The following is a 20,279-nucleotide window of genomic DNA, read 5'->3' on the forward strand; positions in this document are numbered from 1 at the left end:
TTATGGGTAGTATTGAATGGGGGAGGCTTAGGGTAAGACAAGTCTGTGTGCCAACTTTTCCTGTAAGAAAATAAAAAGTTAACTGAGATTTTGGGAATAAAGTACAGGTTTACAAACTTTGTAGGTTACAGTAATTGCACATTTTGATGATAAATAGAAATCTTGTTGCTTCATAAAATTAACAAATTTTAACTGGCTTGCTGGTAATTTTTTAATATTTAAAAAAAACATAAAATACTATTGAATGGATTATCATAGCTACTACAAGAAACTAGTGTAAAAGCATGCTAATGTGCAGTAGAGAGTACTGTCATGTCAGAGTACACATTTCCTAATTTTTGCATTAGTAGAGCTCTAACAGAACTCTAAAAAAGTTTTTCATTTACACATCTTAAAACAAATTTTCTGTAATTTGCTACATCTGTGGGTTTTTCTTTTTTTAATGTTTTGCTTGGTACATTGCATTAAGTTTCAGTGGAACTTGGCAATAACAATTAAAAAGGAGCTACTAAAAATGGATAGCCATAATGAGCTAGATGATACTGTGATTTTTATGAAGTGTAGCAATGCATGCCATTATTATAACCTGATAGTTTAAGTGCTTTGGAATCATCAGGTTGCACTGTGAAATTGAGAAAACGAGGCTCTTTACCTTCAGCACGGGCAGACTATTCTGTATCTTACACCAGGCTATTATGCATCTTTGCATTTCCACATTGAGATCAGTGCATGGCAAAGAAAGTCTAATAGTCTTACTTTACAGATATATTTTGTATATTGAAGTGGGGCTTCAGTTACAATTACTGTATCATCAGAGAAAATACTGCATCGTATGGAGTTCTGCTCCTGTTTCATGGGGCACGTGGTTAGTTCAGACGATCCCAGTATTTGATTTTAGTGAACTACTGAACATGAGGAGGGAAGTGGTGGCGTCACCGTCCCTGGGGGTGTTCAAGGAAAGGTTGGACCTGGTGCTTAGGGACATGGTTTAGTGGGTGACAGTGGTGGTAGGGAGGTGGTTGGATCAGATGATCTTGGAGGGCTTTTCCAACCCTAATGGTTCTGTGATTCTATGAAAATACCTATAGGCCTATACATAATGGAAAGAATATGAACTGTACCCTAAACTATAATGTTTTATGCTTCTTTGTTCATATTTCTGTCAGGAAGCTCTTGAATTAAGCAGGCATTTCATGGCCAAATCTGTGTAGCCCTGCACTTGTCAGACACTGTTTAACAGCCTCCCTGTGTGGAACAGCTATTTTTGGAAAGCACATCAGAGACATTCAAAAATCTTTAAAAATACTCTTGGCTTTAGAGGGCACGATTCTTCTATTTTACTGAAAATACAAAACTGAAGGAGAAACACAGGAGCCTTTCCCCACTGTTGAATGAGCTTTAGCTCTGGTTGTTTCCTTTCAACAGGGTATATGTTTAAAGAAACTGCTGAAGTTTTCCTTAAGCATAGACATAGCCTTTTCCCCTGGCAGTTGTTGCAGTGTTGCCTAATGTGCTGCGAGCCTCTGTGATGGATTTCTGGTAGGACCAGGAGTAGTGGGATTAATGCACACATTGCAGGTTGTGTGGCTCCTGCTGTGGTCTGACAGTAGGGGAGCTGGGACTCAGCGGGGCATTCGTCAAGCTTGGGCAGGTGGGGGTTTGGGATGGGCAAAGAACAAAAATAAATGTAAAGAATCAACATAAATGGAGGGAAACTGTTATTGAAAATAGTAGAAACACTGGTAAGAAATATGGAAATGCATAATAATAGAGAAATACTCTGTGTACTTTAGTCTCCTAGTGTGTTTACCCAATCCCGAGGAAAAATCAAAAGTACAATTCCACATTTCAGTTACCTCATTTGGGCTCATTAAATCTGATCTATAATAAATAATCCTGTGGTAAACTTAATTCCTGCCTGTATTTTTGGATATTAGATTTATCCCAGTATTTCTTACACCAAACAATTCTCTTGAGTCTACTGATGGGAGACAGTAATGCACTTGGTGGTTGAATTATGGAAAGCCCCTTGTTGTGCAGCTACAAGCAAGCTGCTGCATGACATTCCCCCCTCCCTAAACACAGGGATAAATATTTATTTAGGGTCCTTATGAAATTTAATACTGTTTTTTTGGGATGGTTAAAAAGGTGGTGTATAATCACTCGTCCTCGTGACTTACGTGTACAGGGAGTTCTCTTTCAATTTGTTTTTATTACCTCCGTGGAGTTAATTAACTTTGTAGCTCGTAGGAGCATAGTTTTTTCCTAAGAACAACAAACAAGCAACACCAATCAGTGAAAACCAAACACAATTCTCTGAAGAATGTGAGAAATGTCTCATGATGTTCCACAAGTGAGAAGTTGCCTGTATCCTTTTCGCTAATACCACCGGTCTGTACAGCTCCCTTTTGCCTACAGGTAATATTAACACGTGGCAGAAGTTTCACAGCAGCATTTTCAAGGCTTTTTGCTGCTCTCTTAGGACTGCACTTTCTTTTCTCCCCTCTTTTTCATTTGGAGCTTACCATTTTAAGGAAAGAAACACGTTTGTTTCTGTTTCATGTTGGCAGCCCATCAAAGCAAGTCCTTTATTTTCTTTAGAAGATTATCAGTCTGATGCAGAGTTGTGATGGCATTTCTAGAGCCGTTTCTACCAAGGACTATGATCCTGTCATAAACAGACCCTAATATGCTCTCTTACAAAGATGTCTCGTGTTTAGAATGAACTTAAAGGTACAGAAAATGTTTAATCCCCAGCAGAGTTGCTTATTTCCAACACTACAAACCTGTGAGTGCCACCACACTGAATTACGTAGCAATACCCGTTACATGAAGGTGAGGTCAGATATGTTTTGTCTTCTTTAGAGAAGTCCTGAAGGCATGTTAAATTAGCAAGGTGTAGTACTGGGTTGGTTTGTGTGTGTCTCTGTAGTTCTGTGGATCCCTTAAATGTAGACAGAATCCACACATGACTTTGAATTCTTGAATGTATCATCAAGCTGTGGAGTAGGAGGAAAGGAGATTTCTCTGTTGGTTTCTCCCAGGCTTTCTGGTCTGGTGTAAGGAATCGGCTGAGACGTTTCTGGACCTTGAGTCCGGATTTCCTGTGTTTAATCTTGAGACCACTTGTCAGTCTTGATGTTTATCTAGTCTTCTCTGAAGTACTAGCCACTGTGAGAAGAGATTGGAGATCTGTCTTCTAAAAATGATAGCCTCTAGAATTGTGGTGGTTTGGTGTTCTTTTTTTTTTTCATAGATAGAAAAAGAAAGTGAAGGCAATAATTACTTTGTTTAGGGAGAATCTTTGTGAGGTAAGTCTCTAAGTTCAGCCTTTCCTGAGTCTTGATTCCTAAAAGAGGAGTGTAGTCAAAAATAGTGTTAGCTTCATTCAGGTGGATATGTTTCAAGGTCATGAGATTGCAAGGGAACCTCTTTGGAAGAAAAAAGAAGTGGTTTTAGGAGACACCTTATTGCCAAAGAGACTGCATTTTTTCCATCCGAAACTATACCATCTACAGCTGGGAAAAAATATTTCTCTCATGAAAATTTCCAAGAAATTTAAGTTAGAAAAGTAGTAACACACTATTAATTGTCCCCAGCAAAGCCTGTCATGAGAGCCTACAGTGGCAGTGGTATTTTGATCTCTGGTGCTGAATTTGTTTAAAATATTGTAGTTCCCTACTACTTGATGCCAGCTCAAAATTTCTGGAGTGCCAAAGGTTCACCACGGCTCCATCAAGGAACCGTGTGCCTCTTCCCCCATCCTGTGATGGGAGAGGTGTCTCACCCAGCGAAGTCTGACGAAGGGGATGCCTGCAGTTCGGTTTTGTGATTCATGCATGACTTGCCATGAGTAACGGCTCGGGCTGTGAGGAAGGAAGAACAGCAGAGGCTCAGGGCAAAATTGGTTGTTCCCTTTGGTTAGATCTGGCTTACTGGCAAGAAGTTTCTCAGCCCTGGGGCTGAAGTGTTCGTGCAAAGATCATTGAGCTGGGCCAAATATGTTTAGGTGATGTGTCTTGGACAGCAGATTTCTGTTTAATTCTTCCCGCAGCCTCGTCCTTCCAAGAAAAGGAGTGCTCTTCCCATTGTCGCACACTTTGACATGCCCATGACACTTAAGACTTGCTGGAGTTGTACTCTTCTTTTCCACTTACCTGTCTCAGCTGTGATTCCCAAGACATTCAGTAACCAAGAAAACTTGGTAGTTCGTGTATCAGGCAGTGTTATTTTTCTTGAGAGCAGTACTTACTGGTCAGTTTTGCCACAGGTGGTTACTTTGGGAGATAACCGTAACATTAACGAGGTTTGTAGCATGCTTTGATGGTGATTGCACAGGAGAACTGAGTTTCAAACTAATTTCATCATCTGTGGTAAGTATTGTGATGGGCTCAGTCGTACTGTAAGTAAACATAGTAATTACTTTGAAGAATGGTGTCATAAGGCATTTTGTGGAATTGCCGAGACCTTGTGATCCCTGTTGTTTGACGTGTTGATTTCAGATAGATTGATGTGGTATTTTTGCTTGGTACTTTGTGGAATCTTAATTTTAATGACACTTTCAGTACAGACAATTTTTTTTTTCTTATTCTTGTCTCCAAATAGTTACATCAAAAGAGTGATGAGCACCTGGTTAAGCTGAAAATAAGCCCTCACAACACTTTCACCTTTCCTCAGTGCTATGCTCTTAATTTTTTTTTTCTTAGCATGTAAAGAATCACAGCTCTGGAAGGACTTTGCTTGGGTTCTGTCTTGCACTCAAATCTCATTTCTGTTTGAAATTTAGTACATGTTTTCATTCAACCTTCTAAATTAAAAGGTGTTCTAATAATTTCCCTTTGAACACCTTATCTTTCAAGGTATTCAGTGTTGACAGATCTCGTGTGATGTTGCTAAAACGGTCTGAACTGAACGTGTTTTCTTTGAATTTCTATTTATAAAGTATGCATATTTTATACACTTACTTAAAAGGAAAATATTCCAGCTACATGGGACGAGTTCTGCTTTGAGTTTTAAGGTCTGTTACATTATTTTCTTCTATGTCTACAAACCCCTCAGGAGATGGGAGCATATCTTTGTGGACTTACTTACAAAAACATTTTCAGTCTGTCCACAAGAACAGGGAAAATCTGAAATTCTTACCTTTGAAAATAAATTATTAGCGGGTTGGTCTTTTCTGGATATGCAATCAGTTTCCCGAAACATTCACACAGTGCACTTTTCATAACACGACTCCGTGGTTAGCGCTTGGACATGCCAGTAGCTGCTTGCAGTGTCTCACTAGGATTATGCCATAAACACTTGGTGCTGCAATAGTGTCGGTCGCAGCCAAAGCTTTTATGAATGAAATTTATGCTTGGAAGAAACCTGTCGCGGAGATGGTTGCTGAAGAAATGCTGCTGGGTGTTTAATTTGGGAACTAAGGGGAAAAAAAAAAAAAGGAAAAAGAAAAGTCACCAGATTTTATGCAGAGATGTTTTGCTGAAGTATATCGGAAGTGTTTCAAGGTTGATTGTCATCTTCTTGCATACTTTGGGATACTTTATACGGAACTGTGAATTTCGGTACGTTTAAACAGAAATATGTAATATATAATATAAATTATATTAGATAAACTACAGTGGTGCCAGTAACAGAGGTCAATGAATTCTTACAGTGTTTTTAGCACTTTGCAGCCACTGACCACGTGAATATGTTGTGGCAGTCTTAATCCTTCTGATTGATAATCTAAAGGTGAGGAGTGCTGTAGCTACCTGCTTCAAAGGATAACTAAAATACAGTGTTGTATATACCAAAATCACATTGTTGCTATGATTTTATTTTCCATATATTTAAAAAAAAAAAAAGGTCAGGTTTTCTGAAGTTGCAGTTGAGCAGTGGTTCATCTCGTCCAGATAAATTCCTTAAGGATTAACCACAGTATGCACTTTCCATTTGTATCTGAGAAATAACATTTGAAAAGATTTAAGTGTCATTTTTGCTGAAGGTTTTTTTGCCGTAGGCTGGAAGTTGTCCTCATTTGTGTGTTATGGCAATACTCACAGTGCCCATCAATAGACATCTAATACATTTATTTAGATTTATTGTCAGAATCTAATCTAGATTTATCTAGATGCCTTTAATCAGAAGAGAGAAGAAGGCTCCTGTCATCTGAAGGTGGGGTTCCTGAAGTGCAGTTCTGCATGTAGCCTGCAAAAAGACTCTTTCTAAGCCTTTCTCTTTCTTGGAAAGACTCTGAAAAGTCCTTTGGGGTAAGTTTTCTCTGGGAGCAAGGCATCTTTAATTTCAGCAGTGGTAAGACACCGGACAGATGGGCCAGCATGTAAGTGTGGAGAGGCAGAAGGAGGTCTGCAAGCGTTGAGCTGACAGTGCTCTTTTTCACATCCCATCTTCATTCTCCTTCCTCCGAAGCGAGATGTCTCGTACATTAAACAGCTGTTTCACTGTAGACCTTGGGTAACTGCTGCTGGCATGGAAACAAAACTCCAAACTCAGGTGCTTAAAGGTTATATCCAAACGTCCTCCCGGCCTTTTTGCAATTCATATCTCCAGCGAGTTTTTGGTTTTCGTTTGTGTGTTTTTTAACCATTTGTCTTTCCCTGTGAAGCAGCAGCGTAAAAAATCTGAAAATACGGGTAGTCTTTACAGGACCTTGTAAAGCAGAGACGGTAGTATTTTTGGACAATGTGTTTGCATATATGAATAAACAGAGAAGCGATTTAACGTTGCCAATATGTGTGTATTGGCATGTATGTTCGCTTGCCATCTGCTAGCTTTGTTACTGCTTTGGGGAAAGCAGTGAAAAAATCTCTTGAAATTTTGTCGGTTCAAAGCCTTGAAATGAGGTTTGTGTCGGAAAACAGGAAGCATTTTGTAGTAACTTTCTTCTGAAGTGCTGTGCATTTCAAAGCAGCTTGTTAATATCTTCCTTAAAGAATTATTTATTTCCATGACCATTTTTTCACCAAGCAATATGAATCTTTGAAGAACACCGTAACAGCTCTTTGAAAGTGGTAATGTTCAATAGAATTTGTTAGAGATTTTTTAGATAACCATTTAATGCTATTTTGGGGGCTTGCATTCAGAATTTTGGCTAATTCTTGCACTCATTGATTTAAAAATGAGATTTTGTCAAAAGCTTCCCAATTAAAACTTCTTCCTACTTGAAACCCAAACCAATTGTTACTGGCAAACTGCTTTTCCTGCAAGGGTGAACACGCTGACCTTTATACAGCACCTTTGAGCATTTCTGGAAGTCACTCCCGGTTCTGTCTGGTATATCAGCACAGCTTTGTAAACAAGATTGTTCCCTGCAATTTCTCCTGGTTACCTTGAGGCTGTAATATTTTATACTTTTCCCTTTTAAGCACTGAAAAAAGCTAAGTTGAAATCATATACTGTTTAAAAAAAATCTCAGATGTTACTCCTTTGTCATACAAAACCAGCATGTTTTTATTAGCAGTCCCACTCTTGATTTTAGAACATCGGCAAGATGAAGCATGAGTCTTTTTGGCAGCTGTAGGAATGTGAGCCTTCAGTATGAGAACCCCTGTAAGCGACATTGAATCCTGTTTGTTTACTGGTGAACCAGGGGAGTATTTGGTTCACACAAAGTACTGTGCGCAACGTGCTTCCTGCCCTGACTGCAAACAATCAGCAGCAACAGGAAACTACTTTGCACCAGCTTTGAAAGCCAGGACAGCTTGTTTGAAAGCAGAGCATAAAGCAATCTGGCTGAGGAGTTCTCTCAGCTAACACTTGCGCATCTGGGAAGCAGGTTTTTGTATTTCATAACGTCCTTGCCAAACTGGTAGAGGCTGGGTGTGTCTAGATCTAATTTTGTCTCTCAAGAAACCAAGCTTTGATTTTACAAATGATGTGCTTTATTTGTAAAAATCTTCAGTCTGTTTTTTGTTGTGTTTTTTTTTTTTTTTCAGGAGGTCCAAACATATGGGCCATCACCTTGGAAGAGCGGACCAAGCATGACAAGCAGTTTGATAGCCTTAAACCCACAGGAGGCTACATTACAGGTTGGTCTGGGATTCTGCATTACACATTAACTGCTATGTACACATAGTATCTTTGTGAAACTGTTTGAAAACGACATCCTATTTCAGGCCTTTGTTGTGTGACTAATAACCATACTCATCAGGCAAACAGCCACAGGTTATTACTAAACCTTTGGAGCTTTGGACTAAAGTCTGGCACAGAAACACTGGCTTATTAACCCCATCACTTCTGCAGCCAGCATTTACATGCTGTCATTCTGTCTAGTTTCAAAAACCAGAGGATCAGGCTAAATCTGTGCTGAGATGGGAAGCTGCCAAGAAACACTTCTGGTAGCTATTGTGACAAGTGATACCAGAAACACAAGTGGCTCTCTTCTGTCTGAATAGTGCTAGAGAACACTGTGCTGTTAGATATCTTTGTTATGGGGGGGAGGCAGGGAGAGTTACTGACAACTCTTCCTTGTTAATGGCTGCTTGAAATATTTTAACCCTTGGGCCTTCAGCAAATTCTGGACAGTCTTAGGGCATTTTGCAGTTGCTTGCTGTCAGTTCCAGTTGAATTCAATTTTTCTTCTCTGGAACAATTGTCATGTTGCTGTGCACTTCAGAATTTGCACTTTGTAACATCAAGAAAAGCCTTGAGTTCAGTGGCACAGATGACTTAATTTAAGAATGCGTTGTTCTTTGTGTGTGCGGGGCTGCTGAAGATGAGCCCTGATCACTTCTGCCTGCCTAACTATCTGCTGACTAACCTGTCTGGTAACGCTAGTGCCCCTGTTTTTCCTCTTTTTGGTCTGGAAAAGACAGAGGAAAGAGAGAGAAGTTGTCTGTTGGTAACATGCCCATCTTCTGGCTAAGATAATCTCCTGCTTTGACCAAACAGCACTGGGAGAGTGGTGTTTATTTTACCACCAGCTGGAAAAGTGTGCAGTGCCGGGGACTTTCATAAAACGTACTACCTTTAGGCCACATCAGGGCTGTCACCTGCATGTCTGCAGGCTTTATTATTTGTTTGGTGTTTGAAATGAAAGACTATATATGAATAGAAGGGAAGAAAGTTCTGAAAGAATACCTGAGGTCTTGGCTTTAAGCATATAGAATTCACTCATAGATAAGCATTAATATCACTATCTGTGTTTTATCATATCCGTACCAATTGATGTGGAATTCAGTATGGATGTGCACAACAGTTCTGTTGTGGTTTAACCCGGCTGGCAGCTAAACACCACACAGCCGTTCGCTCACCCTCCCCCCTCCCTCTCTGGGATGGGGGAGAGAAACGGGAAAGTGAAGCCTGTGAGTTGAGATAAAGACAGTTTATTAAGACAGGAATATAATAATAACAATAATAATAATAATAGTGATAATGATAATAGTATTAATAATAATAATGTGTAAGAAAACAAGTGATGCACAATGCAATTGCTCACCACCCGCTGACCGATGCCCAGCCTATTCCCGAGCAGCCGGCCCCCCACCCCAGCCAGCCACCCCTATATATTGTTTAGCATGACGTCAGATGGTATGGAATACCCCTTTGGCCAGTTTGGGTCAGCTGTCCTGGGTCTGTCCCCTCCCAGCTCCTGCTGCACCCCCAGCCTGCTCGCTGGCAGGACAGAGCGAGAAGCCGAAAAGTCCTTGGCCTGGTGTAAACACTGCTCTGCAACAATTAAAACATCAGCACGTTATCAGCGCTCTTCTCATCCTAATCCAAAACATAGCACCCTACCAGCTACTATGAGGAAAAATTAACTCTGTCCTAACTGGAACCAGGACAAGTTCCTATTCCTTTCCTGAAATATTGAATTATTGGATGCTTCTGTGATGGAACAGAATTTTACCTAGAACATGATATTTTCCAATTTTTTTTCTAGAGTGGCAGTACTGGCTCAAGTTAGGTTGGATAAAGGAGAAGGAAAGAAATAGTGTGCTCATCCTTCCCTGTAAAAGTAATTGGGTCAGGATTAAATTTTTTGGTCATTTATACTGTATAATATTTCTTTACATCTTGTATTTGTTAAACTGTTGGCAGCTGTTGTTTTTTGACCTGTTAAAGCTTTTTGTAGCTATTTGAATCCACTTCTCAGAGCAAAGATTCAAGATTACAGAACAGAAGGACATCTGATAATTGCTGTCACCAACAAAGGAGTTGGGTAGTAGGAACCTGGAACGTTTAGCATCTGTTGTGGTGGTTTGTTCTGAAGATCTGGTCCCTCATGGGGGTGCTGAGGTCGTATGAAAATTCTGGTATTCATAAATGTCCACTCCACGTCTCTAGTGTAATAGTCTCTTTCTTTCTTGTTTGTCATAGGTGATCAAGCACGTACCTTTTTTTTGCAGTCGGGTCTGCCAGCTTCAGTCCTTGCTGACATATGGTAAGGTATTCTTTATTTTTTATAAGAAGTACGTAGCTTCCAAATACCATCTCTGGCATGTTGTGTTGTCTAAAAGATGTTTTCAGCAGTCAAAGAAGGAGTGTTGTTTTAAATATTGTTTTAATTTTGTTAAATTTAGAGGAAGGATTGAACTCGTGTACCAGCACTTAATTAAAAAGCAGTATCTTTCTAAATCTTTCTTACGATTTTAATTCAAATCAGGCCATCTTGAACACTGCCTTTTTAAACTGTAGAAGCGCTTGAAGCAAAAGGTGCTGCAAAATTGCAAGGCACTAAAAGGGGAAAGCACCTGTTGGACTGCCGCAAAAGTCAAACCATGTTTTAATGTTATAAATAATAATATGGAATAAAGAGATAAATGAATTTCTGGAGATACTGAAAAGAATGGTGTTTAAAATACCAGTAAACACTAAAAAACGGCAATAAGATTAAGTGTGGGAAAAATTACGTGCTACTCAGCTAGGAGTGCAAACTGTACTGAAACTAGAAAACAGATAAAATCTGAAACTACAGAATAGGTCAGTTTATAATACACTGTAAGATATCAACCCAGTACTACAACATGGGAACTGGAAAAAGTGCTGCTCTTTGCAGCATGTAGTTACAAGGCTTAAAACAGAAATTTTCTATGTAACTCCTCAGTCTTCACCAGAATGCTGCGTTTGCTTTGAAGTACTTCGTTGTTATCTGTACATGCACATGCTAAAAGTCACAGAGTGGAGGACCATAATAATTAAGAGGAATTCACCTATGGAAAATATTAAAGAAAACATGTATTTTGAAATAATGCTAAGTTAGTTTCTTCGTCAGACACTTAATGTGCATGAAAAGAGTGGCAAGGAAATTTTTATATTGATCCTTGCTAGTAGCATAGAAAGAAGCATAGCTGAGGTGTATCTGTAGCAACAAGTGAACAGAGGACTCCAGGCACGAATCTACTGCTTTTCCAAATGTCTTTCTCCTTTCTCAGGTGCTAAGTGTTTAATACACAGTAACTTTAAAACCAAACTTGGTAGAAGTCATTTAATATAGTTAGACAAACATTATGCTTTGAAATTATGCAAATTTTTGAGGGTTTCAGTGTTAACAAAAGTAGAAAATACAGAAATGGTTGCAGTGTTTGTTGTTTTCTTAGATAAAAACAGTAAATAAAATAGATAGGAAAGCTTCTCATTAAGTGAAAACCTTTGATTTACATTTCTCCCTTGTGGGCTTTTTTTTTTTCCAAAGGGCACTGTCAGATCTGAACAAGGATGGAAAAATGGATCAACAGGAGTTCTCTATAGCTATGAAACTCATCAAGCTGAAATTACAAGGACAGCACTTGCCTATGGTTCTCCCTCCTGTCATGAAACAATCTCCTGTACTTTCACCGCTAATGTCAGCTCGCTTTGGTACGTATTAATATGTAATTACTTAGTGTTCAGAGAGAAAACACAGAGTTGATCTGCAGTCGAGTATAAGTATCATTAGTCTGACCAGTTGTTGAAGCAATCGGTTAAAACCAAACCAAAAAAAAAACAACAAACCACCATGAATATGCTGATGTAAGAAATTCACAAAGCCTCTTTCTTGAGACAGAGCAAATTGTATATATTTTTTGATAATTTCATTCTTCAAATATACTTAATAAAAGCTTTTAGTGAATTTTGACATGAGAAGGCCATTTGCATCTGCCATCTGACTTGCAGAGTGTCCTCTTATACTGAAGGCCTTTTTTTGTCTCCCTCCTACTCATTCACCAAATTATACTTGTTACTTTTTTTTTTCTTTTTAAGTTAAATTTAGCAAAAGTCAAAGTTTTGGTAAAACAGTTATTTTAAATATTTTTTTTCAAAATGAATCAGATTGTTCACTGACTATATGATCAATTAAATGTAATTACTTTTAACTTTTTTTCTCTTCTTACTGTGTTTTGGGATTCAGTGCGTGTCAGTTGACATATTGTTGTTTTGTAGAAATAAATACACACTATGACTTCAGCCAGGTTACAAAATGCTTTTGTATGTACACTGAAATTAAATATTTGTATTAAATATTTGTATATGTTAATTACATATGTGATGTAAAATGTCTGACCAGCTCTAAATCTTGTGTGTTTGCATACAAATGCATGCATTTATACGTAGCTGTGGTTGGCATATGATTACTTAATATTAACCTTTCATCATTTCATCTGCATCCAGTCCTCTTCCACAAGAGTTAGCCAGTAATCCAAGTGTCTTAATTAGCTTCAGACAACTGATTTAAGAAATCCTTTATTGGGCATGTGTCCCTCAGAATGTACTTTTCACCCATACAGATTTTCCCAGGGCTGAGATTTGAGAGAGACTTAATTCAGGAACAGCATGAGCTGATCTTTATAGGGGATTCCCACAACTTTTTAGTTCTGTAATATTTCTATCTCAGGGGCCGGGTGCAGATGGGCTTGTTGAAGAACAGTAATTCTGTAAATATCTGTAATTACAGAACATTAGATCTTAAACCTTTTGTGAAATACTAGCTACCTTGAGAATGTGTTTTATTTTGTTTTGTTTTTTAAATTAATGTTCTTCAGTATAGTTTCCCTTATTTTCCTCTGTGAGCTGTGTTGCCTAGCTTTGAAGAAAATATTCTATGTGAGCATCTATTTTAGCTTATTGTATCTCTGGATGCAGGATGCTTTGTGTAGTTTCTGCCTAGCACAGTGGAGTCAGTTTCTTGCTGGAGTCTCTGCAGTATTAAATCATTAATTGTTTGATTTTACTCTAGGAATGGGTAGTATGCCAAATCTGTCCATGCCAACGTCTATGTCTGCAGTCACACCATTAGCTCCCATGTCTCTGACCTCAATGAGTTCCATTCCTCCTTTGGTAATTTCTGCTCCCCTGGTGCCTTCTGTCAGTACCTCATCATTGCCAAATGGAACATCCAGCCTTCTGCAGCCTTTGTCCATACCTTTCTCTTCAAGTAAGTATAGTATAGTCCAGTACTCAGTTTGACTGAAATAATAATAATAATAATAATAAAGTATTTTTTCCAAAGTTCACATTCATCATATCTGTTCTAACTAATTAAGTTTTAAAACAAGGCACTGATTAACTTATTTCTCTTAAAGCCTCAAAAAAAAAAAAATATATATATATACTGGTTTACTTTACAGCTTTTGGTTTTGTTTGTTTGTTTGTTTCAGCGTTGCCTCATACTGGTTCTTTAGGTCCCATGGCAGGAGGGTTTGGTGGTACTAATATGCAGAAGGCACAGTCCCTAATCGATTTAGGATCTAGCAGGTATGAAAGTTGAGTTTAAAATGGTTATATGTTAAACTTGAGTATGCCTTCTAAAAATTATGGAACACTTGTGTATTTTCAAAGTCTCATTCATTAGTAATGGTCTACCAGGTCTGAAAGTAAATTGTTTTGATATATGCAAATAAATAAATAATATTATTTATTAAATAACTAAATAATATTTTTCAGTAAATGTAGCAAAACTATCCAAAGTAGGTGAGGAGCTCTAATGAGAGAAAGTGGTGACTAAAAGAAGGGAATGTACAGCATTAGTAAGTAGATGTAAAACTTGCAAGCAGTTGTAAAAGGAATGTTTATGGATCGATGTGCTCATTCATTATAGATGGCACCAAATAATTAGCAGACATGTAAGAACTGTATTTGTTATAAATATTTATCTATGGATTTGTTTTATGAATAATAGAAGGTTATAAATCTTTGTCATCAGCTGCTCTATTTCACTGATTTTAGAGCTTTGTCAGAGACTAAGTGAGGGTCTCTACAATTATCTCTACAATTAGACTTTGAAGGAACAGTCTTCCAAAAGACAACACAGAGGGCATTTCAGCCCCAGCTCAATTCCAGAAAGTGACTCAGAAGTGCTTGCACCTTTTTGCTGCTAATACACAGCACATAGGATGAGTAGGAGGATTACCTTAAGTAAACCAGACTGGTTTTGTCTGGTCCTCAAAGATGGCACAGTGCAAAAATGCTGGGATTTAAAGGTAGAAGCATTATAGACATAACTAAACACTTGATCGGTGCTACTCTGCAGAAACTGCATGAACCAGAAAATCTCCATTCAGCCTGTCATTATCACTAATGGCAAAACAGAGGGAGAGGTGGAATGTAGAGGCTTTAGCAGCTTTATCAGATAGATTTTTTTTTTGTGTGTGTGTTCCTGGTTATCCATTTGCATACATCTTCAAAGTTACGTAGACATCTACCAAATGCTTCAGAGTTCTTTTAAACATTCTTATGAAGGTTGAGATGTTTCCCTGTGATTTTCTGTAGTGTTATTATCGCAATGATCCTCTGGTGAAACATGGCATAATAGAATAATAAAAATATAAATAATAATAATAAAAATACGTGATACCAAGGAAATGGAATCTTGATCTCAAGAGTTTCCCTTTAGGTATGGGTTCCTACTTTCACAGTAGGATTTCATGTTAGCCATGAAAATATTTTATAGCAAGTTAGCAGAGACAACTTTGTAGAAGTTGTTTCTTGTTACCAGAAGATGCTATATATCTTTTGTACCAATGCCTGCTTTTTAAGCCAAGTAACTTAGAGGTCTTCTCTCTTTCTTTTTTGAAACATTATTACAGTTCAAATTCTTCCTCTAGTGCTTCGCTAGTTGGGAATTCACCAAAGATTGCATCCTCCGACTGGGCAGTTCCTCAGGCCTCCAGATTAAAATACAGACAGAAATTTAACAGCCTGGATAAAAGTATGAGTGGATATTTATCAGGTGAGTGTGGCATTTGATACAGATGGGGAAAAGGCAATGGAGCAGTGTTTTTTGTTTTCTGCCTCTGGAACATTGCAGGCTTAGGGGTGAAATCCTGGCTTGCTGAAATCGTGGAAACCATTTGACTTCCAAACAAAAAAGCTGAAATCGTTGATATTCAGACCTGTACAGGAGAGAATGAGGATTGGCTTCTGCTTGTCATTATCCAAGAAATAGAAATGGGCATCAATTTATTGGCCTGGGGTCTATGTTAGACCTGGAGAGGACTGAGGAGGCAACAGTCTTCCTGGGTGGACCGGGGAAGCAACAGTAGCAGTCAGTGAGAAGAAGAGAAGAGTGCCAGCAGTGAGAACAAGAGGAGCCTGAGAACCATAAGGCTGGGGAAGTTAACTCCTTAAAATCAGCAGTCATTTTCCAAGCATCAGTCTTTGGGCAGATAGCGTTTCTTATGACTTTGTGAAATGAAAGACATCTACACAATCATTTTTGTGTTGTGCTTCTGTGCAGTATATAACTGCTTAGATATTTGTCTTCTTTTCAAAGAAAGAAGTTCAAGGAAGACACTGCAGTACTACAGATGTGACTGTAAAGTCTCAAAAGTTGTTTAAGGGAGTAATTCCTTGTTGAGTTTCAGTGATGTGTGCTGTGCCACAACATTATGGTGGTTTTGAAAGACTTCATACACAGTACAAGAGTAGGGTTTTCTGAAAGTTCTTGTAAAACTGGATTACTAGCTATTCGCCAGTGAGTATGAGTGCTGGACAAGCAGTTAGCAGGTGTGAAGTCAGTATGTATGCCTATAGCTGACCACATTTCTCATTCAGAATGAGTATTTACCAAGCCTCTGCCCCAGTTTTCTAGTCCACAAAAAAGGAGGGGAATTTTCTCTTTTTTGAAATGGACTTAATGCTCTTTATCTTGCTCAGTTGATTTTTGAGCTGAAGGTTTCATTGACCCGCCTAGAAGGGTGTATGGGCCTTTGTTAACTAAGGAAAACTGGCAGTTTTCCAGCTTGCTAGCTCCAGCTTTCAGTAGACAATCAGCTGTGCTCTTGTAACAGCTGTGCGGATTACCCTAAGTATCCATTTTTCATGTCAGTTTTTGCTGTTTTGAATTTTGAGTGGAAAAAAAAAGTACCCAAAAATACTTAAATCTTTGTTGTGTTCAGATTGTAATACCTCTTGTTAAGCCTGGGAGTAGTGCCAACTGTCAGCCATTAATGAAAAGGGATTAGATTAATATTAAAAATAAACATGCCCCAGTTCATGACCCATTTTTGCTACATGTGAATCTTTGTTGGAAGTATTTATTTTTGTTAATATCTTTTACACTTTCTCTAAGGATTTCAAGCAAGAAATGCCCTTCTGCAATCAAACCTTTCACAGACTCAGCTGGCTACTATTTGGTAAGTTTAGTTACTGATGATGCATTCAATGCATTTGTGTTGTTAAAGAGAGGAATTGTACTTTATTTAATAGTAAAAGATGAAGGGATGCCAGAGATCTAATATAGTAAATGAAAAGTAAGCTACTTAATAAACTGGCTTGGTGATTAATACATTTTTCAAAAGATACCTCAACTTAATATAATAAGCTTTTCACTCTTTGTATTTGTTTGTTAGACTCCCTATGATAGTATAGATTTCAATTTTCATTTCAGTGATGTGCTACTTAAGCTGAGCTTTATTCATTTCAAATGTAGAATTGTGAAACAAAAGACTCTGACCTTGTTAGTTTTAAAATATGGAGAGAGATTAAAAAAGGAGATTTTTAGAGACTCGCTACAGTTCCCATAGAGATAACTGCGTATTATGCTTTTTTTAAGATTTGTCTTTACTGTGGTGATGGAAATAGTTACAGTTGTCTGAAGGTTTGAATAATCTGCCTTTAACCTGCTAGATACGGTAGTTTGGATTTTGCCTTCAGACATAACTTCTATGCTGTGCATTAAGCCTCGTTGTCGCAGAGGAATTCGCAATAACTTTGTGCTTTACAGCTCCTTCTGAGGCAGGCTGCTTTCTTCTTCTTATCTCAGGAGGAGTCGTTTGTTTGTCTTTACCAGCAGCCAGCTGAAACATTCTTCTTATTAGTTCAGCTGATTTGGTTGCGCACTGTGAGGGTAAAAATGGAGTTTCAGGTTATATTCATCCACATAGGAGTATGGGGAAATAAAGCAGGTACTGTTTTCTCCCTGGATGCCCAGCCTAAAGCTATCAGGAGCCAGTGCAGGGATGTCTCTACACATGTAGAGGATTAACATCCAAGTCCAAGTTACAGTTTTGCCCAAAGTAAGGAATTATAAAATATTTCTACCAGAGTGTGATCTTCATGGTAATTACTGTAATAATAGTACTGTTAAGTGTGAACAGTGCTGGTCGGTCAACGTAAAAAAAAAAAAGTCTCATTTAATCATCTCCTTTCATTTTTCACTGTGGGTGTGTGGTGGATTTAGTTGTTTGTTTCCTTTTTGATTTTTTTTTTAAACTGCTCAATATTTTTGTTCAAGGCAGTGTGTGTAAAAAAATGGCACAAGCACTTATTTTATTAAGTCACCTTTATTTATTTCACGTAAGTCCAGTCTAAGGACACATTCCTGCGATTACATCTATATAGACAGTTCTCTGAGAAAGATTCCTGTTTTCTTGTCTGCATCTCTGGAAACATTTCATTGTTGTTGTTTTTTTCCTGAATGTGTGGGAAGCATTTTGAGTACAAGTAGGCTGATGGTATGATTGTGTGATTTGCCTTCTCCTTAGAAGGGGGTAGGTGATCTTTTTCTTACCCATTTCAAGGAGCTCTGGGGCAGTTCATATCTTCCCTTCAATGCCAAGGAAACACAAGGGAAAAAAGAATTCTATGCCAAGGCCCCCATTGTAGCATTTGGTTAATTTTATATAACATTTTATTTTGTGCTGAAGGAAGAAGTGGTTTCTATCATGTTGAATAGGTAAGGATTCTCTTCCCAGCTCTTCTCTTGAAGTTTAAGAAGTCTGTTAAACTTTCCTATCCTTTTTTGCATTTTAAAATGACATCTGTGATCTGTATAGCAGCACATTATAAACAAAAGAATATTTTATTTCATTCACTATTCATATTATTAATTTTAATGATTTTTGATAGATCATTTCAAAGGAATTCTGTGTTTTCAAAATTATTTCACTGTTTCAGCTCTGAAAATTTTCAGCTGTCACTTGTGAGCGATTGTGATATTTAGTTCTAATTATTATTGCTATTAAAACTATGCAGGTCACTAGCTGATATTGATGGAGATGGACAACTGAAAGCTGATGAGTTTGTGTTAGCCATGCACCTAACTGATATGGCCAAAGCTGGACAACCTCTGCCACTAACTCTGCCTCTTGAACTGGTACCACCTTCTTTCAGGTAAATCACTGAGAGCAGTGAAACATATTTTCAATGGAAATTCTTTATGCAAAGAAATTATGTGTGTTATTTGTCTAATGTTGTTTTTTGTATCTTTTTTTTTTTTTCCCCCTCCAGGAGTGGAAAATATACTGAAAATATAAATGGAACTCTGCCATCTTACCAGCCAGTGCAAGAGGAGGAGCCGCAGAAAAAACAGCCAGGTAAAATGGGCTTCATGGTCTCATTCTTAATATATAGGGCTGCCTTTGAAGGACACTGAAACATTTAGGAAGTGGAAGACATAACAAGTCCCTACGGGGATTCATTTCAGAAGCTAGATCCATTTTAACTTGATGGTAGGAAGGTTGTTAAGGGGATGTAGTCAGCCTGTTACATCTAATAAAATTGAGAAGGCAGAGAAAGGGACTATTATTAGATGTAGGAATGGGAAAGTGTGCTGATTAATAATGTATTTTGGAAAAGAAATACTTCATGGCCAAATACTGCAATGCTACTGCAATTTTTTTTGCAGTTGAATGTTACTGGCATTACTTTGTTCTGGGTATTTTGGAAACAAGAGATCCCAATGTTGCTTAATTTTCTGAAAACAAGGTGCAGTTTGAACACAAAGTAAATTCTGCTGCTGGCTCCATGATCCTTCCAGCAAAGGTCTTGTTATGTGGGGAGTGTGAGAGACACCTTGTCTCTCTAGTTGGAAAGATGGTTTCTGGGAGCCAAAACCATTCCTTTGTATCTCTTTTTGTCCTGTACTGCAGTAATTGAGCTTGATCCTATTTTGTTTTCTGCTGTTTTTAACTCCAAGAGATCTTAAAGGGAATACCCTTTAAGACTAAACTCTTTCTCTGTGTGTTTAATTTTTCTTGCACAGTGGAGAACCTTTTTAACAGAAGATTGTTTTCTGTTAGCTTTTAAAAACCGTTCCGTTGTATTTCCTCTAAAATTAAAGCCATTTTCTTTGTCAGTTTTAAATTGCAACATTTTTTCAGTTGGAATAGACTTAGGAAAATTTAAAGGTATTTTTGAAAAGAAAAATAATACTAGAAAAATGCAAGATGCTTACGTTATCCATGACCTAACTAACTGAACTTGCCAAAAAGGAAATATCTATCTTTAGTGGCGCAACTGAGGTACTTGTTTGAGAGCAATGTTTTGCACAGGGCAGAAATAACTATTTTTGCTTATTTTAGTTACCTTTGAGGACAAAAGGAAAGCAAACTATGAGAGGGGAAATATGGAGCTGGAAAAACGCCGTCAGGTCCTGTTGGAGCAGCAACAAAGAGAGGCAGAGCGTAAGGCTCAGAAAGAACGAGAAGAACAAGAACGAAGAGAGAGGGAGCGTCAGGAACAGGAACGGAAAAAACAACTTGAAATGGAAAGGCAGCTGGAGAGACAACGAGAATTGGAAAGACAAAGGGAAGAAGAAAGGAGGAAAGAAATAGAAAGGCGGGAGGTTGTTTTCTTGAAATTATTTTTTAATGCTGTAAAGAATATATACATGCATATGGTATTCACTTGATGGAACATTCAGGATTTGAGCACTGACTTTGACTCATTCTCCTTGCATGGGGCTAGTGGAAAGCTCTCTTGTAGAGAGAATGTCATTTCTGACTGGAACATTGTGTCTGTTACAAGTAAATGGAGCGTTGGCGTAAGTCAGAGACTTTCAGATACTTCAAAGGACAGATGAGATTTCTGGGATAGATTTCTTAGTTTTATACAAAAATCTCTATTCCGAACAAGATTTT

The 20,279-nt window shown here is 38.0% G+C and overlaps 1 protein-coding gene across 11 annotated transcripts in view; it reads left to right on the forward strand.

Moving 5' to 3' along the window:
- ITSN2 (intersectin 2) overlaps window positions 1-20,279 on the forward strand; it is an 81,162-nt gene that overhangs the window by 22,822 nt on the left and 38,061 nt on the right. For 9 of the 11 annotated variants that reach the window (XM_083830764.1, XM_083830771.1, XM_083830765.1 and 6 more), the window contains exons 3-12: window positions 7,938-8,030; window positions 10,321-10,384; window positions 11,636-11,799; window positions 13,157-13,354; window positions 13,578-13,674; window positions 15,006-15,148; window positions 16,490-16,553; window positions 18,394-18,531; window positions 18,649-18,734; window positions 19,722-19,984. In XM_083830764.1, coding sequence (XP_083686890.1) covers window positions 7,938-8,030; window positions 10,321-10,384; window positions 11,636-11,799; window positions 13,157-13,354; window positions 13,578-13,674; window positions 15,006-15,148; window positions 16,490-16,553; window positions 18,394-18,531; window positions 18,649-18,734; window positions 19,722-19,984 — 1,310 coding nt within the window. Of the gene's footprint in view, window positions 1-6,197; window positions 7,778-7,937; window positions 8,031-10,320; window positions 10,385-11,635; window positions 11,800-13,156; window positions 13,355-13,577; window positions 13,675-15,005; window positions 15,149-16,489; window positions 16,554-18,393; window positions 18,532-18,648; window positions 18,735-19,721; window positions 19,985-20,279 lie in introns of those variants that run through there. The other 2 variants (XM_083830772.1, XM_083830770.1) reach the window with 2 other exon arrangements.

Source organism: Anser anser (assembly GCF_964211835.1).
Source record: "Anser anser genome assembly, chromosome: 3".
Taxonomy (NCBI): Eukaryota; Metazoa; Chordata; class Aves; order Anseriformes; family Anatidae; genus Anser; species Anser anser.